The 27,756-nt window shown below is 39.8% G+C and overlaps 2 protein-coding genes across 11 annotated transcripts in view; one reads left to right on the top strand and one right to left on the bottom strand.

The window, feature by feature from the left end:
* osgepl1 (O-sialoglycoprotein endopeptidase like 1) overlaps nt 1-13,131 on the top strand; it is a 28,027-nt gene extending 14,896 nt beyond the window's left edge. For all 4 annotated transcript variants that reach the window (XM_062963682.1, XM_062963677.1, XM_062963667.1 and 1 more), the window contains 5 exons: nt 4,412-4,616; nt 4,697-4,845; nt 8,080-8,210; nt 10,197-10,268; nt 11,070-13,131. In XM_062963682.1, coding sequence (XP_062819752.1) covers nt 4,412-4,616; nt 4,697-4,845; nt 8,080-8,210; nt 10,197-10,268; nt 11,070-11,163 — 651 coding nt within the window. In that variant the 3' untranslated portion in view covers nt 11,164-13,131. The remainder of the gene's footprint in view (nt 1-4,411; nt 4,617-4,696; nt 4,846-8,079; nt 8,211-10,196; nt 10,269-11,069) is intronic.
* The window catches only part of ankar (ankyrin and armadillo repeat containing), a 75,001-nt gene continuing 55,678 nt past the window's right edge, over nt 8,434-27,756 (bottom strand). For 6 of the 7 annotated variants that reach the window (XM_062963617.1, XM_062963589.1, XM_062963583.1 and 3 more), the window contains 8 exons: nt 26,968-27,074; nt 22,687-22,809; nt 21,353-21,511; nt 20,229-20,346; nt 18,645-18,754; nt 17,526-17,722; nt 15,105-15,151; nt 8,434-13,446 (listed from right to left, as the gene is read on the bottom strand). In XM_062963617.1, the coding sequence (XP_062819687.1) occupies nt 13,202-13,446; nt 15,105-15,151; nt 17,526-17,722; nt 18,645-18,754; nt 20,229-20,346; nt 21,353-21,511; nt 22,687-22,809; nt 26,968-27,074 (1,106 nt within the window). In that variant the 3' untranslated portion in view covers nt 8,434-13,201. The remainder of the gene's footprint in view (nt 13,447-15,104; nt 15,152-17,525; nt 17,723-18,644; nt 18,755-20,228; nt 20,347-21,352; nt 21,512-22,686; nt 22,810-26,967; nt 27,075-27,756) is intronic. The other variant, XM_062963601.1, reaches the window with a different exon arrangement.

Below are 27,756 nucleotides of genomic sequence, written 5' to 3'. Positions count from 1 at the left end.
TTGAGATACTTTTGCTTTCTCAGGAAATGCTTGTGGAAATGTTTCTTCCATTAGATTTTGTTGAGCCACATGGTGCTTTTTGCAAGTTCATTCAATAAGGGACGAATATCGGAGACTGGAGATGCCACTGACCTTCTCTCACAAAGTTCTTGATACCTGGGAGAAAAAATTAAGTTGACTAAGGATCCTTTTCTTCTGTTCTGCTGCCTGCTGCTTCTTCATACTGGGCCATAATTATGGATTGATTCTAATTATTCCATAAGCAGTGGCTTATGTGATACAGAACCCCACTTATCAAGAAAATTCATCAAGACTGTTCATAGAATCATAGAGTTGGAAGATACCACATGGGCCATCTAGTCCAACCCTCTGTCATGCAGAAGCACAATCAAAGCACCCCTGACAGATGGCCACCCAGCCTCTGTTTAAAAGCCTCCAAGGAAGGAGATTCCACCACACTCTGGCAGAGAGTTCCACTGCTGAACAGCTGTTACAGTCAGAAAGTTCTTCCTAATGTTCATGTGGAATCTCCTTTCCTGTAATCTGAACCCATTGCTCTGAGTCCTAGTTTCCAGGGCAGCAGAAAACAAGCCTGCTCCCTCTTCTTTATTACTCCCTTTCACATATATTTATACATGGCGATCATGTCTCCTCTCAACCATCTCTTCTGCAGGTTAAACCTACCCAGCTCTTTAAGATACTTCTCATAGAATCATAGAATAGTAGAGTTGGAAGAGACCACATGGGCCATCTAGTCCAACCCCCTGCTAAGAAGCAGGAAATCGCATTCAAAGCACCCCCGACAGATGGCCATCCAGCCTCTGCTTAAAAGCCTCCAAGGAAGGAGCCTCCACCACGGCCCCGGGGAGAGAGTTCCACTGTCGAACAGCTCTCACAGTGAGGAAGTTCTTCCTGATGTTCAGGTGGAATCTCCTTTCCTGTAGTTTGAAGCCATTGTTCCGTGTCCTGGTCTGCAGGGCAGCAGAAAACAAGCTTGCTCCCTCTTCCCTATGACTTCCCTTCACATATTTGTACATGGCTATCATGTCTCCTCTCAGCCTTCTCTTCTGCAGGCTAAACATGCCCAGCTCTTTAAGCCGCTCCTCATAGGGCTTGTTCTCCAGACCCTTAATCATTTTAGTCGCCCTCCTCTGGACGCTTTCCAGCTTGTCAACATCTCCCTTCATCTGTGGTGCCCAAAATTGGACACAGTATTCCAGGTGTGGTCTGACCAAGGCAGAATAGAGGGGGAGCATAACTTCCCTGGATCTAGACGCTATTCCCCCTATTGATGCAGGCCAGAATCCCATTGGCTTTTTTAGCAGCCGCATCACATTGTTGGCTCATGTTTAACTTGTTGTCCACGAGGACTCCAAGGTCTTTTTCGCACACACTGCTGTCAAGCCAGGCGTCCCCCATTCTGTATCTTTGATTTCCATTTTTTCTGCCGAAGTGAAGTATCTTGCATTTGTCCCTGTTGAACTTCATTTTGTTAGTTTTGGCCCATCTCTCTAGTCTGTCAAGATCGTTTTGAATTCTGCTCCTGTCTTTTGGAGTGTTAGCTATCCCTCCCAGTTTTGTGTCGTCTGCAAACTTGATGATCGTGCCTTCTAACCCTTCGTCTAAGTCGTTAATAAAGATGTTGAACAGAACCGGGCCCAGGACGGAGCCCTGCGGCACTCCACTTGTCACTTCTTTCCATGATGAAGACGACGCATTGGTGAGCACCCTTTGGGTTCGTTCGCTTAGCCAATTACAGATCCACCTAACTGTAGTTTTGTCTAGCCCACATTTTACTAGTTTGTTTGCCAGAAGGTCGTGGGGGACTTTGTCGAAGGCCTTACTGAAATCCAGGTACGCTACATCCACAGCATTCCCTGTATCGACCCAACTCGTAACTCTATCGAAAAAAGAGATTAGATTAGTCTGGCATGACTTGTTTTTGGTAAATCCGTGTTGACTATTAGCAATGACCGCATTTGTTTCTAAGTGTTCGCAGACCACTTCCTTAATGATCTTTTCCAGAATTTTGCCTGGTATTGATGTGAGGCTGACCGGACGGTAATTGTTTGGGTCGTTCTTTTTTCCCTTCTTGAAGATAGGGACCACATTCGCCCTCCTCCAATCTGCTGGGACTTCTCCCGTTCTCCAAGAACTCTCGAAGATAATTGCCAGTGGTTCTGAAATAACTTCCGCTAGTTCCTTCAGTACTCTTGGGTGTAGCTGATCTGGCCCTGGGGACTTGAATTCGTTTAGAGAGCCCAAGTGTTCCTGGACAACTTGTTTCCCTATTTGGGGTTGGATTTTCCCCAATCCTTCGTCCATTCCGTGTTGCTGAGGTTGAAGATGGCTTTCTTTTTCTGAGAAGACCGAGGCAAAGAAGGCATTAAGTAGTTCTGCCTTTTCCCTGTCCCCTGTCGCCATCACCCCATCTTCTCCTTGCAATGGCCCTATCGCCTCCTTTTTCTTCCTTTTTCTACCAACGTAAGCAAAAAAGCCTTTTTTGTTGTTTTTTATGTCCCTGGCAAGCCTGAGCTCATTTTGCGCTTTAGCCTTGCGAACCTTTTCCCTACAGGTGTTGGCTATATGAGGTGTTCTCATAGGGATTCATGGTCTTCAGACCTTTGATCATTTTAGTCGCCCTTCTCTGGACACCTTCCAGCTTGTCAATATCTCTTGTGAATTGTGGTGCCCAGAATTGGACACAGTATTACAGATGAGGTTTAACGAAAGCAAAATAGAGAGGCACCATGACTTCCCTCAATCTAAACACCATCAGCATTTTTAGCTGCTGCATCACACTGTTAGCTCTTGTTCAGCTTGTTCACAAAGACTCCAAGATCTTTTTCACATAGACTGTTGTCGAGCCAGGCATTACCCATCCTGTATCTGTGCATTTCATTTTGCTGCCTAAATGTAGCATCTTACATTTGTCCTCTTTGAAATTCACTTTGTTAGTTTGGGCCCAACTCTCTAATCTGTTAAGGTCATTTTGAATTGTGATCCTGTCCTCTGGAGTATTAGCTATCCCTTCTAATTTGGTGTCATCTGCAAACTTGATAAGTATGCCTTCTAAACCTTCATCCAAGTCATTAATAAAGATGTTGAACAGTATTGGGCCCAGGACCGAACCCTGCAAGACTCCACTAGTCATGTTGTTCCAGGATGAAGTGGAACCATTTGTGAGCACCTTTTGGGTTTGGTCACTTAACCAATTACAAGTCCACCTAACAAAAGCATTGCCTAGCCCACATTTGACTAATTTGTTTGAAAGAAGGTCATGGGGGACTTTGTCAAAGGCTTTGCTGAAATCAAGATATGCTACATTCACGACATTTCCTGCATCTATTAAGCTTGTAACTCTATTGAAAAAATAGATAATATTAGTCTGGCATGACTTGTTTTTGAGAAATCCATGCTGACTTTTAGTAATCACAGCATTCCTTTCTAAGTGATTGCAGACTGCCTCCTTAGTGCTCTTCTCCAGGATCTTTCCTGGTATTGATGTCATACTGACTAGACGGCAATTGTTTGGGTCCTTTTTCCCTTCTTGAAGATAGGGACAACATTTGCCCTTCTCCAGTCTGCTGGGACTTCTTCTGTTCTCCAAGAATTCTCAAAGATTATTGCCAGTGAATCTGTTGAGCTAGCAAAACATGGAAACATGAGTTTTTCTTCCCCAGGAGGGCCTCATGTCTTCATCATCTCTAGCCAGCAGCTTGAATGGTAAGTTGCAACTCAGAGGAGACATCTAGACTCTTATTCTCATGATTCTTGTACTAGTAATGACCTGTGTTTCCTTATATTTTGAATCACGCATATAAATAAGAGATGGAGAACCTTTTTCCCTCCACATGCTGATGAATGACCACTCCCATTATACCTCATCATTGGCTACCAGCCAGAACAATCCATGTACAGTTAACAGCTAGGTCTGTCAAACAAGTTTGTTTTGTTTTTGTTTTTGACAGTAGTAGAAAAGATTACATGCCATGTCCCATATGCATCCATATAATTTGTTGTTGCCAGGTCACTTCAAGTTGTTTCCAGGTTATGGTGATCTTAAGGCAGCCCTATCAACAGGGTTTTCTTGGCAGGATTTAATCAGAGGGCAATTTGCTTTCGCCTTCCTTTGAGGCTGAGAGGAAATGATTTGCCCAAGGTTACCCAATTGGTTTCCATGGCTGGGCAGGGATTTAGTTCCCAGACTCTAGATTTGTAGTCAAGCGCTCCAACCATGACACAAAACTAGCAAAGACAAAAAATAGATCAAATGACTGTTTAAGATTTCTTTATATTTTGCCTTATTAAGAATTTATTTAGGGTGCCCCTCTGCTAATCAATCCCTTTGATTGTCTTAAAAACATAGTATGTATTTTTACTATTTCTGGTTTTATTTTCTTTTTTAAAGATATCGAGAAGACTTTTTTTACAGAAACACCCAAATTGCTCTGGTCTGAGTGGTGGAAAAGCAATAGAAAAACTGGCCCAACAGGGAAATGGACTGCATTATAAATTCAAAATTCCTATGGAGAGGCACGCTGATTGCAACTTCTCCTTTGCTGGTCTTCAAAGCCAAGTTACTAGAATGATTGAACAGAAAGAAAGGACAGAAGGTATTTTCCTGAATATTCTAGTTCAAATTGTGAATGCGGTATGTATGCTTGGAAAACCCTTGTGATCATAATTTCTGCAGGCCTTCAGGAAGGTCAGCTACTGTCCTGTGTCTCAGACCTTGCTGCTGCAGTCCAGTATACAGTCACTGCTCACATTGCTAAGAGAACGCACCGGGCCATCCTCTTCTGCAGAAGGAAGTGTATCCTACCACAAAAGAGAGCAACTTTGGTAAACATGTGTTTTCCTAATACGTGTGTCCATGTATCACCCATTTAGGCTGGCATATAGTCGCATACTTATGATGTCATAAATCAGTCTTAATTACATCATATATATTGCAATCTGTGTTTCTGCTCATTGTACCAATGAGTGCCCCTGAAAACCACCTTAGAAGCCAGAGAACAGTTCCAACATAGAGATTTCCAAGGGTCTGCAGGGTGGGGTAGTAAATGGAGATGTTTCCAGCCTTTCTCATTAGCAAAGTGCGTTGTCACAAGCAGTTTTTGTTGGTCCCAGCAACAAAGAGTGGCTGCCTGGCTCCTTAGGTGTATTTTGGGAAGACTGCATTGGAAGTTGTAGCTACAACAAACGTGCTTTTCTAATGCAGGATTTCCAATTTAATTTACCGTGTTTCCCCGAAAATAAGACAGTGTCTTATATTATTTTTTGCTCCCAAAGATGTGCTAGGTCTTATTTTCAGGGGATGTTTTATTTTTCCATGAAGAAGAATTCACATTTATTGTTGAACAAAAAAATGAACATTTATTATATACTGTACAGTAGTTGTCATCACAAACGAACATAATCAAACCAGACAAACTGTGACTTCTGTCAAGAATTTCATGTTACTACCATTATTTCCATGTACAACTGGTATGTACATTTACCAATCCTGCATGCTCTGGTGTTTTGTTTGGCGGGCGCCAGCCATGCTTCCAAACAAAAACGTTGCTATGTCTTACTTTTGGGGGAGGCCTTATATTTAGCAATTCAGCAAAACCTCTTCTAGGTCTTATTTTTTGGGGATGTCTTATTTTCAGGGAAACAGGGTATCTCCTATTACAGTTATGTGTTTAGGCAATTTTAAATTTGAAAAGTGCTGGCTTGGGTTGCAGACAAATATCACATAGTGAAGAAGCTAAGATTTTAAAAGTGGGATTTTTACAAGAAGCGGTTTTAAGAATGGATTACAGAGAGGGGAAGAAGGCGTGAAAAAGAGTGAAGGAATTTGCAAAGAGATAAGCGTGGTCAAGCATCAGGAAAGGAAGTGTGTAAGAGATGAAAAGAGAGACCAGGATGACATGAAAGAGATGGGAGGGAGGAAATTGCGCAGAAAGATTGTTTTGAAAAAACAGGATTGTTTTGCGTGCTTTGAATGTGATTTTCCGGCTTCTTGGCAGGGGGTTGGACTGGATGGCCCATGAGGTCTCTTTCAACTTCCATGGTTCTATGAAAAAGTAACAGCGAGAAACAGAGACACCAAATTGAAGGATAAAGCTAGGAGGGAGAAGCTAAAGACAGGAGGGAAAGGAGATTTGATTGCATGTGCGAATGTTTACCTTAATGACTCTGGTCCACTATAAAACCCATGATGCAGAATAATTAAATGTGGCACTCCGCTTTTTCTGGCAACCATCCCTTAAGTGTTTTCTGAAAATTACACTATTGTATTTTAATCTCCTCATTTCTAGTTTCTGATTGGAAAAAGATACTAGAAATATTTGAACACTGAGCCTCAACAATAGTACCAAACTTTGCTAACTCTTAAGAAAGGAATAAAATACACTAAATCTGATAACCCAAATCTGAACATGCATTTGAAGAATATCAAAATGTAGGGAATAGCATGCTTGTCCTCTCTTGGTCAACTTTATTTTCAATACCTGGACACAGTAGCCGCTAGGGTTCTAGAGAATCCCATTTACTCAGCTTGGTTGCTCCCTTTGGTACAGTGGATTGAACAAACCAAACATTACTTAAGTATTGTGTCATCCATATTGGACTTTCTAATTGTGATTTCTTTTACAAACCATGATTGCAAACTAGGATTTCTTAGGTTTTCACAGATTTTGGTTTGTTAGAAAGTATCAAGCCAGTCTCTCTGATTTGGACAACATGCCTAACAAACCTTTCCTGGCTGTATTAGGACCAAATTGAGAGTGACTGGACTGCATGTATCATCATATGCAGCACATTCAGTACAAACCAGGATTCTCCAGATGTAGCCTGTTGTTGTCCATACCTATAAAATCAAACATACTGTATGCAAGTTGGGTTCCTTGGTTTAAAATGACTAAGGTGGATTTAAACATATAATGTAGATAATACAGCAGAAAGTGGGAAAGATCCTTCTGTCAATTTTCTACAGACTGTCTCCACAAAGTATCTGCAATACAAATAATTGAAGAGCTATCCCAAATGCCTGTATTTCATAAGATAGAAGAGTAACCTTCAACTAGAAAACTTATAAACTCCTTGTTAGTATAGAGTACTGTAAATTACACTTGGAAATAGTTGTAAAAGGTTGGTATAGAATTTTTTTAATAATAAAAGCAAATAGAGATATTTGTTGGAAGTAATAGTATTTTAAAAAACATGTAATAGTATTTTAAAAAAGAATTCAACATGCAATGTGAGAAGAAATGTATGTTAGCCTGAAAAGTGGGAAATTGTGTCTAAGCCAGTTGCATGAAACAAACCAAAACAACATAAAACCATGATTCAAGAGACTGAAAAAATATTGCAGATCCAACTGTCTTCTCTGGTGTTACGTAGATTTTGCAATAGAGGCCACAATTAAGAGTGCATTGAATCAAGTCCCAAGCAAGGTGTGTGCCATCCACCGGCTTATATGTTTCTGATACAGTTTCAGATATATTGATTTGAATGTCTCTTCAGTGAAGTGCATCATCCAGCATTTATAGTCTGTGAATGGGAATTCTTTTGTGGATGTCACTTCTGTCATATTTTTGGAAAAGGTCCTTCTCCCCCTATGTAATAGCTCACTGCATTCAGCATTATTCCCCAGCCCTCTCTGTAGCATTATTCATAGTTTGAAAGGTCTGCTATAAGAAGGAGAGGGTAGAGAAGTTCACTTCCAGCAAAACTTTATGCATCTAAATTAGGATCCAGCTCATTAAAATAAACAGCTTTGTCTTCATTTTATAGAAATGTGTTTTAATATGTATATTTTATAGAAATACATTTTAATATGTGTATTTGTGGTATTTTTACAATGCTTATGTGTTTTAATGATTCTGTCACCTGCCTCGGGTCTTTGAGGAGAGGTGGGTAAGAGATGATGATGATGATGATGATGATAATAATAATAATAGTAATAGTTGTTATTATTATTTTATTATTATTAATTTTGTTGTTTTGTTGTTGTTGTTGTGAGTGGTAGGAAGCAGCTCTTTAGCTGAGATTATTACCAGTTCCTTTTACTTTCAACATTCTTTTCAGGTAGTTTCAGGAGGTGTTGCAAGTAATCAGTACATTCGCAAAGCTCTGCAGATCGTAGGAAATGCCACTGACACCAACGTGATATGTCCTCCACCAAGGCTGTGCACTGACAATGGTGTCATGATTGCATGGTAAGCGAGAATGTTTCCTTCTGAATGAGCAGCACAGTTATGGAGCAACATAGCTATGCTGAAAACACCATTTTTGTAGTAGTGTCACAGCGAATTTCAGGATTAAAACCCTCCTCCAAATATAGAAAATCAAACTGTAATTTGGGCACTCTGCAAAATGGAGGGGGAAAACCCCCTTGAATATAGTTTCTTAAATTATAGTTTTTCTACAGTAACTTGGACATCAATTTATAACCTTGTTTATTTAAACTCTGCTATGAAAAACAGCATTACATCATTATAGAGGAACCCCACTGTACATATTCATCAGGAAAAAATCCAAATAACAAGAAATTAACATAAAATTACACATGTATGTTTGTAATAAATACCTTTTCTGGGTTTTTTCTAACTGTGTCTGTACTAGACACAAGAATGTCTTGTCAGAAGTTCTTTAAAGTTCCTTTGCTTATATATTTCTTTGTTTTCTTTTCATTGCCTTGACAGATTGAGAACACAGCTTTCTCCTCTCTGCCTTTTAAATTTTTCTCTCTGTGCTTTCAAAATGGGACCCCGTGGGCCTCTTTTTACCAAACAGAAATGTAAAATCATAGCACAGTCAGGAGTACATTGTTTCCTTGTAGGAAAATATGTATTCCCTGATTGTGATATATTATACACACACACATATATACATACAGTGTGTATATCAGTTGAGATGCACTGTAATGCATGCAGTTTCCTGCATAAACCTATGGGCCAGTCTTTCCAAAACAGATACTCTCCAGATGTATTCATTTTACAACCACTATCACCCCATCCAGTAAGAGTAATGGGAGGGTTTACAATTCAAACACCAAGTTGAGGAAGGCTTGCCTACATGGTTCAGCTACAGAAAAGTCTCTATAGCTTTTTAGAATCATAGAATCATAGAGTTGAAAGAGACCTCATGGGCCATCCAGTCTAACCCCCTGCCGAGAAGCAGGAAATCGCATTCAAAGCACCCCCAACAGATGGCCATCCAGCTTCTGCTTAAAGCCTCCAAAGAAGGAGCCTCCACCACACTCTGGGGCAGAAAGTTCCAGTGCCGAACTGCTCTCACAGATAGGAAGTTCCTCCTAATGTTCAGGTGAAATCTCCTTTCCTGTAGTTTGAAGCCATTGCTCCAAATCCTAGTCTCCAGGGCAGCAGAAAACAAGCTTGCTCCCTCCTCCCTGTGACTCTCCCTCACATATTTATACATGGCTATCATGTCCCCTCTCAGCCTTCTCTTCTGCAGGCTAAATATACCCAGCTCTTTCAGCCGCTCCTCATAGGGCTTGTTCTCCAGACCCTTGATCATTGTAGTTGCCCTCCTTTGGACACATTCCAACTTGTCAACATCTCCGTTCAATTGCGGTGCCTAGAATTGGACACAGTGTGATTCCAGGTGTGGTCTGACCAAGGCGGAATAGATGGGAAGCATGACATCCTTAGATCTAGACACTATAGTCCTATTTATGCAGGCCAAAATCCCATTGGCTTTTTTAGCTGCTGCATCACATTGTTGGCTCATGTTTAATTTGTTGTCCACAAGGACTTCAAGATTCTTTTTACACATACTAAGTGGAGTATCTTGCATTTGTGCCTGTTGAATTTCATAAGATCGTTTTGAATTCTGTTCCTATCTTCTGGAGAATTGGCTATCCCTCCTAGTTTGGTGTTGTCTGCAAACTTGATAATCATGCCTTCTAACCCTTCATCTAAGTCATTAAGTCATTATTCTTTTTTAGTTAAGAATAAGGCCAAATAATATATTTCACATAGATTATGCCTCACACAGTCTCCAGATGAATGATTATAAGATTGCAAGAAGGATATTTTAGAGAAAAACAAAACCAATCAGAGCTTGGCTAAAAATGATCTCCAAGCTATGTCATTATAATTATACAGCGCTCACAGTCATGTGAGAAAGAAATGAACTGGTTCATTATAGATATTTAACACAACTATTCCCTCTCTTTCTAGGAATGGTATTGAAAGGCTTTCTGCAGGATTGGGTATTTTTCATAATACAGAAGGCATAAGATATGAACCAAAGTAAGTTGTTTAACTACTATTATCAATTTGTTTTCAGTGTTATTAGCTCCAGTCTCCATATAGTAGTGTCCTGCAAGTATATTCCTGCTCATGTAGGGAAATTTCACCTTACTTTCCTCTTCCCTTCCTATCACTCCCAATATATATCTGAAATCTTGGATTTTAGAAGAGCCTCCAACCCTCCATATGAAACCTGTTGATAGCATATGGCTGGATACTTCTAGCATGCTGTTTATCACAATGTAAAAAAAAAAAAGGAAAATGGGGGGAGGGTCTCTCTTTTACTCTTATATTTTTCTCTCTCCTTGTGTAGCATTTCATCTGTTCTTCTAATGGCCTAGTTATAATTCTAAGCTTGTATAATTATATAGAGACTGCCATTTTTTAAAAGAAGAAAATTTATATAGTTAGTCTGTTAGTGCCTTTTTCTGGGCTCCTAGCCACGTATCTGACTTTTTTACTCCCAGAGAAATAATTCCAGATCCTTGCTGGGACTGTGTTTGCAGACTGTGATTCAAAGTTAAAGAGGGCTAACCGAACTTCTCATTCTCAATTAAAACCTTGTGCCAGCTGAAGTACTGACCAGAAGGTTGGGTTGCTGACATGAAGGTTGGTGGTTTGAATCACGAGACAGGGTGAGCTCCCATCTGTCAGCCTCATGAGAGAAGCCTCCCAGCTAACACATCCAGGCATCCCCCAACATATATGTATTAATAATGTCAGCTAATTGATTTGTGCACCTAATTATTTATAATATCTGTAAATGGCTTTATATTAAAATTAATCATTTGTTTTTCATAGAGCACCTCTTGGAATTGATATCTCGGACCAAGTCAAAGAAGCCTCAATACGAGTACCAACACTAGATTTTACATCTGATATTCTGAAATACTAGTGAAAATTGAAAGTTTTCGCCATCAAATGGATTGACAAGAATTTTCTATCAGTTACATTCAACCTTATAACCTTTCTAATATACAGTTGGGATATTTCATAGTATCGTAGAGGCCTATTTTGGGTCTCCCAAATGAAACGATGAAATATCACAAACACAAAAAAAGTCTCTTCTAAACATTAGAAGTCACTTCCAAATATGGCACCGCCTCTCCTCTCTCGTGGCTTGCTGCCTTCAGTTGATCAAGTGCAAGTTAAAGATATATTGCACTTTAATCTACCTCTAGGAAGGAAAATTCACTCCTGGAAGAGTTATTATCATGGGGAAAAGGTATCTCCACTGAAGCTTTATCACCAATCCTTGTTTCCACAACAAGCCAAATCTTTCAAAATCCAATTATCACCAGGACAGAAAGTGAAGCGAAATCTTCTGAACAGGGGCACAGAAGCAAAACAAACATCACAGCGATGTTAACCCTTCCCTATACTATCTGGAGTTACACTTGAAAAATGTACCTGTTCCGACTTGCATACAAATTCAACTGAAGAACAAACCTACAAAACCTATCTTGTTTATAACTTGGGACTGCCTGTATATTGTAATGTGGTACCTACCATGTAGGTAGAGGTATTGCTTCATTTGTATGATGTATATAGTGCAGTAATTCTGCATGCAGACCCACACCAGGCTGAGTCACTCTGAATTACATCAATGTTGAGATCCACCATTGTTCTGCTAAGGTCTTGGCATTTTTGTTATATCAGTATGGTGTTGGGGATATACACACTTCTCCCCTCCTCTTGGGGTGTAGCAACATGTGACAGTCTGACACCACTTTATAAGCCATGGCTGAATGCTATGGAATCTTGTTTCACAAAATCTCGAGCCTTCTCTGGCTAAGAGTGCTGGTGCCTCACCACACTACAATGAAGCCATGCCAGTTCAGGTGGTGTCATACTGCATTGATTTTGTAGTGTAGATGCACCCCATGAGGCACAGAGCGATTCAGTGGTAAGTGGAGAAGGGAGCTTGTTATACATAAGAATCCTGTTCTTTCCATGAACATTAAGATTAATGGTAATGACCCAGCTTTGTTTCCAGATTGAGTCTGATGCTTCTACAAGAAGGTACAAAAGACACATTTTATGCGAACCTTTGAAATATAGCCTCTAAACATGGTAAAGGTTGAAATTGCCATAATCTTGCATTATTTGGCTCATTTAAATCCATTTATGTTCACAGTTTAATAATATTCTCACCTACTAAAATTAGTCAAACTTAGAAGTGCTTAACTTTGCCCAGATGGTGTCATAAATCTTTACATCTGTGTTAATGGGGAAAGTTATCACAATCTTATTGGCTGAAGTTTAATAAATCTGATGTGCCCACACAATTTTATAATAACCACTCCTCCTAATATTAAAACTATTTAAAAGTGTATACGAATGGTTTGATTATCCTACATTGGTTTTGTTGTGCTTAGTGGAAATGAGATTGATATTGACAAACTTACTATGTTTTCTCCAGGGTCAGCTGTGGTTTGAGCATCGAAAGAACATCTCGTACCAAAGCAGTATCTGGTTTGGACATGGAAATAGCCAGTAATTTACTCTGAAGTAGGACATACAGTCTTTAATCCATTTGATAGTCCCAGATAGATTAATCTCATTGACTCAAGTGTTGAATATTATATCAACACTTCATTGAGTTTGCTCTAGCTGGGACTAGCAATAAGGTGTAAGCCCCCCCCCCCCCAATAACTTCATATATGATTATAGTCAAAAAGTGTTAAAACATCAGTATTAAAAGATAGTGTGTTTCTGTGCAGCATGCTATAAAACAACATCTCAGCATTTCCTTCTCTGAAACTACATGTAAATTATTTTTCATAAATGTAATTGCTGATGTTTTTATCCTCTACCACTGCAATAAATTCTTGCATTACTAATAAATTGATTTTATTCAGGAGTAATGTTCACCCTAATTCCACTATAGGCTAAGGATCCACAGAAACTTGGCCACTGCAGTGCAGGCATTGTCACGCTTTCTTTTCTGGCGGAGGGCCCCAGATTGTAAATACATTCACAATTCTCGGTCTTGAAACTTGAATGAGGTCTGATGTTGTAGCATGTGGAAAAGTGTAGTGTCCAGTAGTTGGAATTCGGGGTTTCTCCAAATGTCTGAACCTTCCCATTAGATGAGTTGCTGTGGGCAGCAAAAAGAGAGAATCCTTCGGAAGACACTTTCCCTTGTGTATTTTCACACCAATGCCCCTTGATTTGTCTGGAAAGCAAAAAAAAAAAAAAAATCAAAAAATCATTTATACACTGAAAGGATCATTTGCAGAATATCTGGGACAGTTCTGTGGCATAAGAAATTCTAGATTTCAAGAGAATGTTTCAAAATTATGTGCTTTAATTAGACAAAACATTTAAGCCATAAAAGGTAAAGTTAAAGGTTTTTCTCCTGAAATTAAGTCTAGTCGTGCCCAACTCTGGGGATTGGTGCTCATCTCCATTTCTAAGCCGAAGAGCCGGTGTAGTCCGTAAACACCTCCAAGATCATGTGGCTGGCATGACTGCATGGAGCGCCAGAGCGGTACCTATTGATCTACTCACATTCGCATGTTTTTGAACTGCTAGGTTGGCAGAAGCTGGGGCTAACAACGGGAGCTCCCCCACTCTCTGGATTTGAACCTCCAACCTTTTGGTCAGCAAGTTCAGCAGCTCAGTGGTTTAACCTGCTGCGCCACAGAGGGCTCCTTATTTAAGCCATAGTAAAGGTAAAGGTTTTCCCCTGACATTAAGTCCAGTTGTATCCGACTCTGGGGGTTGGCATTCATCTCCATTTCTAAGCCGAATAGCTGGCGTTGTCCGTAGACACCTCCAAGGTCATGTGGCTGGCATGACCATATGGAGCGCCGTGCATAGCACCCACTAAATAAAGGAACACATCTTGGTTTTAGTGTTGCATATACCTGCAGCGTATCACCATTCTCTGCTTATGTAGACTGTTTTGTATACAGTCTACATATGAAAGTAGCTCCTGTCATTTTGTGCTAAAAACCTTAAAAACCTTTTCATCAAAAACATTTCTGTTTAAAATTGACATCTATCTTGAGGTGGAAAAAACCTAGATGTACCCACCACCAATATTTCTCTAGTGCTTTTCCAAAGATGTCACTCTAGAGAATCTCACTCTAGAGTAGGTTTCATAATTTACTGTAAATATCTTTTTAAAAGACCTAAATGTAATGCTGGAAATAAGTATTTTAATTTAGATACAGTTTGATAAGAGAGGTGATTCTAAATAATTTAGATGTTAAGTGAAATCAGTAGAGCAGTGGTTTTCAATCTGGGGTCACAGATGTTTTTGGCCTTCAACTCCCAGAAATCCTAACTGCTGGTAACCTGACTGGGATTTCTGGGAGTTGTAGGCCAAAAACATCTGGGGACCCCAGGCTGAGAACCACTGCAGCAGAGCAACAGAAACTGATGGAGATGCTCAGGTGGAGACCTTGCCATGTGGATACCCTCCTGGGCTGGGAGCTATGCATCTGGAAATATACAAGAAATCTCAGTGCGCCCATTTCTAATGTCAGCTTCACAAAGATGGGCCTTCAGAACAACTTCAGGTTTTTGGCAAGTTTAATTGTAGAATGAATGGTTCACTTATTTTGTTTGACCTGGTAATAAGCATCTGCTGGGATACATCTGTGCAGTATAATGCTGCATGTACATACAGTAGAGTCTCACTTATCCAAGCAAAATGGGCCGGCAGAAGCTTGGATAAGCAAATATCTTGGATAATAAGGAGGATTAAGGATAAGCGAGTCTTGGATAAGTGAGACTCTACTGTATCTGGATGGGGGTTCATCAGCTAAATAGCTAAAAGGATCATAAACTGCCAAGCCAATGGGAGTAATGTTAGACATAAATTACCTCTTATGTGTACAGGGACTGCAGGTGGGCCTCCATTTATCTCCAAACTGAAAATGAGAAGCATATTTTGAGATGTTAGGCTGTAATCCTAAAGACACAATACTCTGAAGTAAATGAAATGGAAGAAGAAAGTAATTTTAGGGTTTTGGCAAGAGCTAATGCCAATGTTCAATACTTCATTTATGAATTCCTAACCTAGAGTTACGGATCCATAACTGTTCTATATTCAGTAAAATTGGCTGTTAACCAACATATATCCATCCCAGCCCAACTTAAGAACTAGCTTCTGAATTATGTGCTCCAATAAGAAGGTGTGGGGACCTCCTTTACCCAGTTTGAAGACTTGCTCTTAACATGAGCTAGGAGGAGTTGGGTCAGGAGATTTTACTTAATTAAGCAGACATAATTAAATAGCCTCTCTGGGAATCTAGAATAAAAAAGATATAGGTTTCCCCTGATGTTAAGTCCAGTTATGTCTGACTCTGGGGGTTGGTGCTCATCTCCATTTCTAAGCCGAAGAGCCGGCGTTGTCTGTAGACACCTCCAAGGTCATGTGGCTGGCATGACTGCATGGAACGCCGTTACCTTCCCGCCAGAGCGGCACCTATTGATCTACTCCCATTGGCATGTTTTCGAACTGCTAGGTTGGCAGGAGCTGGAGCTAACAACGGCCGCTCCCGCCGCTCCCGGGGTTTGAACCTGGGACCTTTTAGTCTCCAGCTCAGTGCTTTAACGCACTTCGCCACCGGGGCTCCTGGGAATCTAGAATATATCTCCAATTTACCAGTTGAATATGAACTTCCTTGTTATCTGAATGGTTCCTCATTTTCACTGAACATCTTCACTGCTCATGGCTTTATACATTTCATGATTGGTACATTTCAGAATGTAGATGTTTACCCATCTTGTAGTAGATGTTTACCCTTCAGGAACCACGTATTATTCAATTTACTAGTAGTGGTTTGACACTTTTTAGACACAGTTTGTGTGACTTATTAGATTCAAACCTGACAAGTTTTCAGGCTTTCTAATAAACTGTCCTCTCTAAAGGCCAGTGGACAGAACTAACTTTTTCCATAACTTTATGTATTGATTGGCTCTAAAGAAGTTGCTACACTGAAAAACAATAGCTTTAATGTTAATTTACTTTTAAATGTTTCATTGCTCTTCTCAAAGAGATTTATGTCTTTATATTTATTTAGGGCCGGGCTGTGGTGCAGCTGGCTAGTAACCAGCTGCAATAAATCACTACTGACCGAGAGGTCATGAGTTCAAAGCCCAGGTCGGGTTAAGCCCCCCGACCATTAAATAGCCCGGCTTGCTGTTGACCTATGCAGCCCCGAAAGACAGTTGCATCTATCAAGTAGGGAAATTTAGGTACGCTTTATGCGGAAGGCTAATTTAAGTAATTTACAACATCATAAAACTGCCAGCAAAACACGAGGAAAAGAATGAGGAAGTACAGCCACTAGTGGACAGTGAAGCAACAGCTCCCCCTGTGGCCGGATTCGTGAAGCTGGAAAAAAAAAAGTTAAATGCCTCTGTGTCTGTCTATATATGTTGTTTGTCTGTTGGCATTGAATGTTTGCCATATATGTGTTCATTGTAATCCACCCTGAGTCCCCTTCGGGGTGAGAAGGGCGGAATATAAATACTGTAAATAAATAAATTATGTCAATTTTGAATTATTTGTGCCATTATCTAATACCCTGTATGACAGTGGTTCTCAACCTGGGGTCCCCAGATGTTTTTGGCCTTCGGCTTCCAGAAATCCTAACACCTGGTAAACTGGCTTGGAATTCTGGGAGTTGTAGGTCAAAAACATCAGGGGACCCCAAGTTGAGAACCACTGCTGTATGATGATGATGTTGTGTTGTGTTCAAGTTGTTTCTAACTTATGGAGACTCAAAAGCAAATCTATCATAGGGTTTCCTTGGCAAGATCATTCAGAGAGGGTTTGCCACTGCCTTCTTCAGAGGCTGAGAGTGTGTGATTTATCCAGCATGACCCACTGGATTCCCATGACTGAGAGGGAATTTGAATTCTGACCTCCAGAATCATAGTCCAGTGCTGTGTAGTGTTACTTCTGAATTTCTTTGTTTTGTTATCTCTTGCATTTGGAGTCAGAATTTTTTTTTCTTTCTTTCTTGTTTTTTTCCCTCAGTTGTGATATTCAATAAGTATTTTATGAGGCAAAATCTTCCCTAAGCTAAGTTGATGATACATCTACTTGCCTAGATCCTTAAACAGGATGCATGGAATGAGTACATACATGTGCAGTATGTAATATTACAACTAGATTTTCACTTATATTAACAATAAGTTCCATATAACCAAATAAAAACATGTAATATTCTAATTAATTGAGGCATAACCTTCTAGAAAGTCCATAAAACTTATTTTAAAAATCTCTCATTTTACCTGAGGGAAGGGAGGCCAATCTTTTTTTGTCTCTTAAATTCTTTCACAAAGTCTGGATTGATTCTTGCATCTCTGCTAAGATTCTTTATGAGTCTCTTGAATAGTTTAGGCTTATTCCTACATTGTACTAATAGATGGCGGTATGCAGTTCGGTTGAACGTTAAATAACCCAGAGCAGATGACATAGCTGTACGAACCTGGAAAAGAAAGATTCTCACATTACATAGGTTATTTCTTTTATTTATTTTAAAACATCTGGTGGCAGAAGGAGCGTGGAGACAACTGAAAGACAGCATTGGCAATTGAGATTCATCTTCGGCATTTGCATTACAGGTTTCTTTCATAGGTAAGAAATTGCTGCTTGTTCCATTGTATTGGGAATAATAGTGGGGGTTTTTTTTAGTAAGCTGCTTGATTATTTGGGGATTTTAAAATTTCTGTTTGACTTTAGAAGAATTTTCATTATTCTGGTTGCTTAACATGTGGCATTTAAACAGAGAGTCACAACTGGAATATTTATTTAGAGAACAGTTGCTTTGAGACACTTGTCTATTTTAAATTATAGTAGAGTCTTGCTTATCCAATCTTCGCTGATTCAACATTTTGTATTATCCAATGTTCTGGATTATCCAACACAGTCCTCTTCCCCCCCCCCCCCCCCCCCCGGATCCACAGCTGTTTCTCTAGGCAGCAATTCTATCTTTATTTGTAGTCAATTTTTTTAGTAGTCAATGTTTCTGTAGTCAATGTTTTCAATACACTGCAATGTTTTGGTGTTAAATTCATAAATACAGTAATTACTACATAACTTTATCACGTATTGAACTGCTTTTTTTGTCACTTGTTATAAAACATGATGCTTTGGTGCTTAATTTGTAAAATCATAATGTAATTTGACATTTAATAGGCTTTTACTTAGTCCCTCCTTATTATCCAGCATTTTCACTTAGCTAACATTCTGCTGGCCCATTTATGTTGGATAAGCGAGACTCTATTGTACATTGTAAAACTCTGGAACTCACTGCCCAGGGAAGCCAGAATGGCCCCCTCCCTGCTATCCTTCAGCTCATCCTAACAATAGAGGTGAATAAAACAACAATAACACATGATATGATTTACCTCTTCCTCCTTTGCATATAAATGGTAACAAAGACGCTGAACAGTCCCCAAACTTGTTATTGCTTCTGGAATACCTGCTCTTGTATGAGCCAAACTAGCCAATAATTTTCCTATGAAGGAATAGACATGACATTAGTACATGCAAGCAAATGGTGCGAATATTATATAGAAAGGTTTTCTGATTACAGTATTTCAAACATATCTATTAAGCAGGTATTATTTCTGATACATGTTATAGAGGCAATGCGAGTTTTTATAATTCGGTATTTACTTTGTATATATTGTTTGTTGTGTTTTAGTCATGTGAGCCATCCCCAAGTCCTTTCGGGGAGATGGGGAAGCATAGAAATAAAGATTATTGTTGTTGTTACTTTTCTATGCTGGTTTCTATGCTCTTGCCTGTTCCGACACACGTAACTACAGACATAGATCTACTGTGTGTCCCAATACACAATCATGCTTTTCTATTCTCTTTGTTACAATGAAGTGGAGAGCTGAGTATGTTTATTCCTTAGTGAAAGTTGGAACCTCCATAATTGGGGATTTTTGGGAAGCAGCGGTGCATTTAGCCTCCCCTAGGGATAGCTTTGTGAGCTGCCTTGGGTCCCACGTCAGGGAAAATGTGGCATATAAATGGCATAAATAAATAATGCATGTATTTATGCATTATTACAATTAAACTGAATCTTTGCTGAGAAAATTATTCTAACATTGTAGGTAAAGGTAAAGTTTTTCCCTGATGTTAAGTCCAGTTGTGTCCAGTTGGGTTGGTGCTCATCTCCATTTCTAAGCCGAAGAGCTGGCATTGTCCGTAGACACCTTCAAGGTCATGTGGCCGGCATAACTGCATGGAGCGCCACATTTGCATGTTTTCGAACTGCTAGGTTGGCAGAAGCTGGAGCTAACAGCGGGCGCTCACTCAACTCCCCAGATTCGAACCTGCGACCTTTCGGTCTGCAAGTTCAGCACCTCAGCATTTTAACAAACTGCGCCACTGGGGACTCCTCTAACATTGTAGCCTGTCAGAATCAATGTATCAGTATTTACACTGCTTTTCGCAAAAATGTTTTCTGTACAAGAACTATTTACACATTGGTATTAATAGCTATAACTGGGGCAGTGAAAGTGACACACTATCAAACCTTCTTGTGCGCATTAGTAAAGCAACTGCATAGCTATGGTACAGGCTTAGCTTTCAATGCTGAACCCAGCTCGAATACGGCCCAGGAATTGTCCCTTATACAGGAACAAATAGTTTCGCCCTTTTCTCCTTCCTATCATTTTTGAGATTAAAAGAGCTGTGGATTGTGATTTCCTAGATATGGCATGTTCTCACACTGTATTAAGGCTGTCTGGTGGCTCAATGGGTTAAATCCTTGTCCCGGCAGGACTGTTGTGATAGGTTGGCAGCTTGAATCTGGGGAGAGTAGGTGAGCTCCCTCTGTCAGCTCCAGCTCCCCATGCAGGTACATGAGAAAAGCCTCCCACAAGGATGGTAAAGCATCAAAACATCCGGGCGTCCCCTGAGCAACGTCCTAACCACACTGCATTGAAGAAACAACATTGTCTCATCTACAACATTACCTGTTAGCACAAGAGTGGCTGCCTTTTCTGAACACAGCAAGTCCACCAAAATAGAAACTCCTCTTGCAGACAGACTCACTTGGTCCTTATCAACTATAATTCTGGCTAGAACAACAATCTGGAATCAGATAGATTTTTGACAAAAAATATTAACTGTATGTTTTCATTTTTTGCTTAACAATATGCTGATTTAATTGGTCACCAGGACTATTATGCTGCAAAATTATACAAAACTATCTTTAAAGAAGTCTCACTGAACTCTGCACACCTGTGCAAGATTGTACCATAAGGATTGTCTGCACAGCAGGATCTGCCAGCAAAATGGAAACTGTTGTCCAAAGTATGAGTCGAACATTTTTTGGATGCTTCAGAGTCCTAGTGAATGTGTTCAGTTTGATTTGATTGAGCCAACTGTACTGTGTGGCTCTACATAAAATACTAGCCCCAGATGAAATCATACTTGCCTCAATTTTTGAGAGAACAGGCAATGAAACATATATAGCTTCTCGCAGGACCATCTCAGCAAGCAAGAGTCCAAAAGTGGCAGGTAAAAACCCAGAACCTCAATCAGTGGCTGATACCGGATGAAAAACTTCCCCTGGATACACAGAAGACTGGGCAACTTGGAAGGTTCTGAACAGACTGCGCTCCAACACCATGAGATGCAGAGCCAATCTTAAGAAATGGGTCTACAAAGTGGAGTCCACAACATGCGAGTGTGGAGAAAAGCAAACCACAGACCACTTACTACAATGCAGCCTGAGCCCTGTCACAAGCATAATGGAGGACCTTCTCACAGCGACACCAGAGGCACTTCAAGTGGACAGCTACTGGTCAAAGGACATTTAATATAATCCCAAGTTTTTAACTTTGTGGTTTTTTATACACTTTAAAATGTCCCATTATTCTATTGCACACACAAAGAAACTTAAAGACATCTATGTGCACAAACAAAGCATATCCTCATGCAAGTACATGGTAAGTAAACTGAGGTCCTCTTTGGATGGCATCCACTTTGAATGATGCTTTGCAGTTTCATCTTTTCCGAAAATGCCCTATTCATGAATCTCTTGAATAGATGCGTTATCCTGGGTAAATCAGAATGATAATCCCTAATTTTGTACCTGAAAGGCAGCCATTGCTCTCTCTATCTCTACGTCTGACAGCAGAAAATCTTCAAACATTGACAGTGATATTGGTCCAGTGTCTAAGATCAATAACTGTTGAGTGGGATTATTATAAGCAAAAAAGGCTATAGCATGTCCTGCTCTCAAACAGATATCCTGAAAACAGAAAAATATGGACATTTACTTAACGTGTCAACTAAGAAGTGTCTTTTTAAGCTTTTCGATACTTTGGAATAGCTATGTTAATTGTTGTGATAGAGCCATGTCATACCTTAAAACAGGGATGGGCATCTTTGAGAGGCACGGGGATTGCATTTTTTAAAAGGCAATTGTCTCCTTCAAATGACTCCAGTGCTTCAGCATTTAAACCAGTGTTTCTCAATCTGGGGGACGGGACCCCTGGGGGGGGGGGCTCTTGAGGGGTTCTGGGTGGGAAGTTTGGCCCAATTCTATCATTGGTGGAGTTCACGGGGCTCTTTGATTGTAGGTGAACTATAAATCCCAACAACTTCAACTCCCAAATGTCAAGGTCCATTTCCCTGAAACTCCACCAGTGTTCAAATTTGGGCATATTAAATATTTGTGCCAAGTTTGGTCCAGATCCATCATTGTTTGAGTCCGCAGTGCTCTCTGGATGTAGGCGAACTACAACTCCCAAACTCAAGGTCAATATCCACCAAACCCTTCCAGTATTTCCTGTTGGTCATGGGAGTTCTGTGTGCCAAGTTTGGTTCAATTCCATAGTTAATGGAGTTCCAAACGCTCTATAAATCCCAGCAACTACAACTCCCAAATGACAAAATCATGCCCAACCCCCACCAATATTCAAATTTGGGCATATTGGGTATTTATTCCAAATTTGGTCCAGTGAATGAAAATACATCCCGCATATCAGATATTTACATTACGATTCATAACCGTAGCAAAATGACAGTTCTGAAGTAGCAATGAAAATAATTTTGTGGTTGGGGTTCACCACAACATGAGGAACTGTATTAAGGGGTCACAGAATTAGGAAGGTTGAGAACCATTGATCGAAAGTGTGGAATAGGTAAATTTTATATAACTTTTGCTGGTTTTTCCTACACTGTGTTGTAAGAGGTTGTTTGGACGTGTGCTGTCACTTTCTTTCCTTGCAACTGAAATAACTTATCAATATGTAGAAGGAAATGCACAAACAGATCCCCCTCTTAAGAAAATGAGGAAATTCTAGGGATTGGATTTGCATCCATTACAGAGCTCATGCATTCATTTTTGAATTTACAGAAGAAACACAGAGTATCATATTTTAAAATTATCTTATTTCAGCATTATTCCGACAAAGTCTGTACCTTATCTGGTGCATACAGAAGCTTAAGGACATAAGTATAGTTAAAGCCTTCCTTCTCTTGCAACACGTTCTGCAGGGTGCTGTTCTTTAACACAATGCAAGCTAAAGAAAATGCAACTTCAACCTAGACATTAGAGGGGATGCAAGACATCTTTTTTTAATAAAGAGAGAAGATACAATATAGTGCGCCTGTATGTATCTGCATACAAAAAGCAACTGAGATTTGCTGGGGAGGGCCTTCTCAGTGGTGGCTCCCTGGCTCTGGAATGCCCTCGGTCTTGCCTAAAAATATGGCTTTTTGAATGGGCCTTTGACCTTGAGTAGTCCACTATGGCTACGAGGACTAATTGTTTACTCCAGCACTTTAGATGCCCAGAATATTCACAGGTTTTACTGTTTTATAATTTTAAATTTATCATCTGATGTTCTTTGCGTGTTTTGTGTTTGGTTGAACTTACATTGTTTTGTTTTTATGCTATTTTATTGCTATTTTATGTGTGGCACCCTAGAGCGCCTTTATGAGTTGCCCCGAGTCCCTTTGGGAAGATGGTGGCAAGGTATAAATAAAGATTATTATTATTTTATTATGACACAGCAAACAAGACAGATATGCTAGATTTCGTATCACAAAATCACAAGTTGAACACTTCCCAAGTGTCTAGGACTGTGTGATGTATTTTCGGATGATGCGCGCAGATCGCAGTAGGGTGGCCTTTTAAAGTTGGCAGATCGTAATTTTGTCAATGTCTATTGTTTCCAAATGCCAGCTGAGATCTTTTGGCATGGCACCCAGTGTGCCCATCACCACCAGGACCACCTGCACTGGTTTCTGCCAGAGTCTTTGAAGTTCAATCTTGAGGTCCTGATAGCAGCTGAGTTTTTCCTGTTGTTTTTCGTCAATGCGACTGTCACCTGGGATGGCAACATCAATGACCCAAACCTTTTTCTTTTCCACAACTGTGATGTCTGGTGTGTTGTGTTCCAGAACTTTGTCAGTCTGGATTCGGAAGTCCCACAGTAGCTTTGCGTGCTCATTCTCCAATACTTTTGCAGGTTTGTGATCCCACCAGTTCTTTACTGCAGGGAGGTGGTACTTGAGGCATAAGTTCCAATGAATCATTTGGGCCACATAGTTGTGCTTCTGTTTGTAGTCTTTCTGTGCGATTTTCTTACAGCAGCTGAGGATATGATCAATGGTTTTGTCGGTTTCCTTGCACAGTCTGCATTTTGGGTCATCAGCTGATTTTTTTATCTTGGCCTTAATTGCATTGTTCTGATGGCTTGCTCCTGGGCTGCAAGGATCAGGCCTTCTGTCTCCTTCTTCAGGGTCCCATTCGTGAGCCATAGCCAGGTCTTCTCCTTATCAGCTTTTCCTTTAATTTTGTCAAGGAACTTTCCATGCAGTGTTTTGTTGTTGTTGTTGTTGTTGTTGTTATTATTATTATTGACACAGCTACATAGTATGTCACAGCGAACAAGATAGATATGCTGGATTTCGTGTCACAAAATCACAAGTTGAACACTTCCCAAGCGTTTAGGACTGTGTGATGTATTTTCGGATGATGTGCAGAGATCTCAGTAGGGTGGCCTTTTGCAGTTGACAGATCCTAATTTTGTCAATGTCTATTGTTTCCAAATGCCGGCTGAGATCTTTTGGCACAGCACTGTTTTCAGAGAAACCTGGGTTTTAGGATACCATAAAACTGAAAAGGATTTAATTAAATTAATGGAAACACGTGTCAGACATTTCAGTGGCAGCTTTCCTCAATTCCGTCTGTTGGGATGGAAGTGATAAACAGTATTCACTTAGAGCAGTGGTTCTCAAAGTGTGCTCTGCAGAGCCCTTGAGGCTTCGCGAAGCATATTGAGGGGCTCCGCAAGTCCCTTCTCCTCCTTCCTCTCTCCCTCCAAGCATTTCCTCCTCTTTCCTGTTCTTCCCCTCTCCCTTGCTGCTAAAAGCCTTTTTTCCTCACCTTCTTTGTTGCCCAGATCCTTTCCCCTTCACCTTGCTTGCTTCCAAACTCTATTTCCCTCCCGCCAGTCATGGGGTGCTTTGATTGTGCTTTTACTGTATGATAGAAGGGTGTTGGACTAGATGACCCCTGGTGTTTCTGCTATCATCATCATCATCATCATCATCATTATCATCATCATCATCATCATCATCATCATCGCAAAGGCTGGGTGGCCATCTATTGGGGGTGCTTTGATTGTGCTTTTCCTGCATGGCAGACGGGATTTGAATTAGATGGCCCCTGGTGTCATGCACTAAAATACTATTAAGTTTATGTTGGTTAAAATTGCTCTTCATTTTAAATATTGTATTATTTTTCCCTTTTTATTTATGTATTTATTTATTTGCAGTACAAATGAGATCTATGCAGTGTGCATAGTAATTTGTTCATGTTTTTTTCAATCAGTTCACACAAACACTCTCCATTCATCTGCTACTGGCCTGGCCCGTCTGTCCAATTTTAAAAAATCATGTGCCAAAAGGTTTGCTCATGCCTGAAATATAGTATGTATGTATGTATGCATGCATATATATATATGTATATGTATTATTAATATTATATATATAAGAGCCCTGGTGGCGGAGTGTGTAAAATCACTGAGCTGGAGACCGAAAGGTCCCAGGTTCAAACCCCGGAAGCAGCGTGAGTGGCCGCTGTTAGCTCCAGCTTCTGCCAACCTAGCAGTTCGAAAACATGCCAATGTGAGTAGATCCATAGGTACCGCTCCGGCGGGAAGGTAACGGCGTTCCATGCAGTCATGCCGGCCACATGACCTTGGAGGTGTCTACGGACAACGCTGGCTCTTCGGCTTAGAAATGGAGATGAGCACCAACCCCCAGAGTCAGACATGACTGGACTTAACATCAGGGGAAACCTTTACCTATATATATATCTATATAGTATGTGTGTATTAATAAATAATAAATAAAATAAATGTTTGTGTATATGTATGTGTATATACTTTTGCTTCAAAAAGGGCTCCATGGCTGAAAAAGTTTGAGAACACCTGCCCTATACCATAAATTCTGTATTGATTTTGTATTGATATTGAAATACAGGAATTAAAAGCAAATGAAGACAAATGAAGACAAACTTAACTAAATTTAACACAGTTTTACTGTATTATAAAAACAGCTTTGTGAATGCAGTTTTATTCAGTTATTTGTTGGTTGACTGCGATTTCTTGTTAATTAAGTTCCAATTAACTGAGGGTCTACTATATATATTATTGTATATTGTACTAGGGAAAGATAAAGGGTTTCCCTGACATAAAGTCTAGTTGTGTATGACTCTGGGGGTTGGTGCTCATCTCCATTTCTAAGCCGAAGAGCCTGCGTTGTCTGTAGACACCTCCAAGGTCATGTGGCCGGCATGACTGCATGGAGCTCTGTTATCTTCCTGTTGGAGCGGTACCTATTGATCTACTTACATTTGCATGTTTTCAAACTGCTAGGTTGGCAGAAGCTGGGGCTAACAGTGGGAACTTACCCCACTCTCCGGATTCAAACCGCTAGTTCAGCAGCTCAGTGGTTCAACCTGCTGCGCCATCGGGAGCTCCATATTGTACTAACTGTTCTATATATACAGTAGTTATTTTATTTTATTTATTTATTTCCAACATTTATATCCCGCCCTTCTCACCCAAAGGGACTCAGGGCAGCGTACAAAATTGGCAACAATTCGATGCCTACACATAATTAAAACAGCAATGAAAATCCAATTAAAACAATTAAAACAATATAAAAATATAAAACACATGATTAAAATCCATTCATCCAAAATCCTTGTGCTGTAGTTATAGAATTCTATGTTCTGTAGTATTCAAAGAGATAGCCATGTTAATTGTGTCAATAGCCAAAATGATTCTGTAGCATCTTCAATACAAAGACAAAAGTTTATAGCGTAAGCTTTCATAGATTAGTTTCATCCAATAAAGCAGACCAAGGGATTATCTAAACTGGCCCAAAATCCTGATTTCACCCGGAAATTGAACTTAGATATTTAGAAAACGTCCAGAATTTCTGGTTCATATGAAAGATGAAATTAAGTTTATGTTCTCCTGGACCTCCATGGTGCCCAGAAGTGGCAATAGAGATATCCAAGATAAGGTGACAATCCAGTGGGGTCAAACTGGTTTGGGTCCTTATGGATAGTCTAGACTTCATCCTTTCACTGTTGCAGGACAACAATCCTTTCCCTATACCAAGGCCCCTGTCCATCTTAGTTGGGGGAGGCCATCCTATTTGAGGCTAACACTAAAAACTCACCTTTATCTGAAGAGAAGGATGAGTTTTAAGTAAATGAACCAGTATCGGCAAGGCCCCTTCATCCACCACACTTTCTTGACTGTTTGGATTGCTTATATTGGCTTCACCTGTCAAACACAAAAATCACACAGACAAATCCAAAGAAGGAATTTAAATCGCCACTTTGAGTCCCACCCATGCGAGAAAAGTGGGATAAAAATAAATTAATAATAATAAACCAATAATAAAACTAATAATAATAACAACCAATAATAATATTAATTCTTTCTCCCCTGCTTCCCCATTTTAATTGGTATTATTATTATTATTATTATTATTATTATTATTATTATTATTATTTGAAACATAACAAGACGAGTCAACATCCAGCAAAATGTGTGCTGTGGACTCATCTTGTTATGTTTATAGTAATAATAATAATAATAATAATAATAATAATAATAATAATAATAATAATAATAATACCAATTAAAATGGGGAAGCAGGGGAGAAAGAATTTACCATTACCCTAATTGTAAAAACTTTGTTTTGCTTTTGGACAAGCATATACGGTACTTTAACTATTAATACTGATGACAAAAGCTCAATCTACACTGCCCTATACCCCAGGAGTTGATCCCAGATTATCTGGCAGTGTAGACTCATATAATCCAGTTCAAAGCAGATAATCTGGTACAGTAGAGTCTCACTTATCCAACATAAGCGGGCCGGCAGAATGTTGGATAAGCGAATATGCTGAATAATAAGGAGGCATTAAGGAAAAGCCTATTAAACATCAAATTAGTTTAT

Source organism: Anolis carolinensis, chromosome 1 (genome assembly GCF_035594765.1).
Source record: "Anolis carolinensis isolate JA03-04 chromosome 1, rAnoCar3.1.pri, whole genome shotgun sequence".
NCBI classification, from domain to species: Eukaryota; Metazoa; Chordata; class Lepidosauria; order Squamata; family Dactyloidae; genus Anolis; species Anolis carolinensis.
This window is presented reverse-complemented; position numbering and strand designations above follow the sequence as displayed.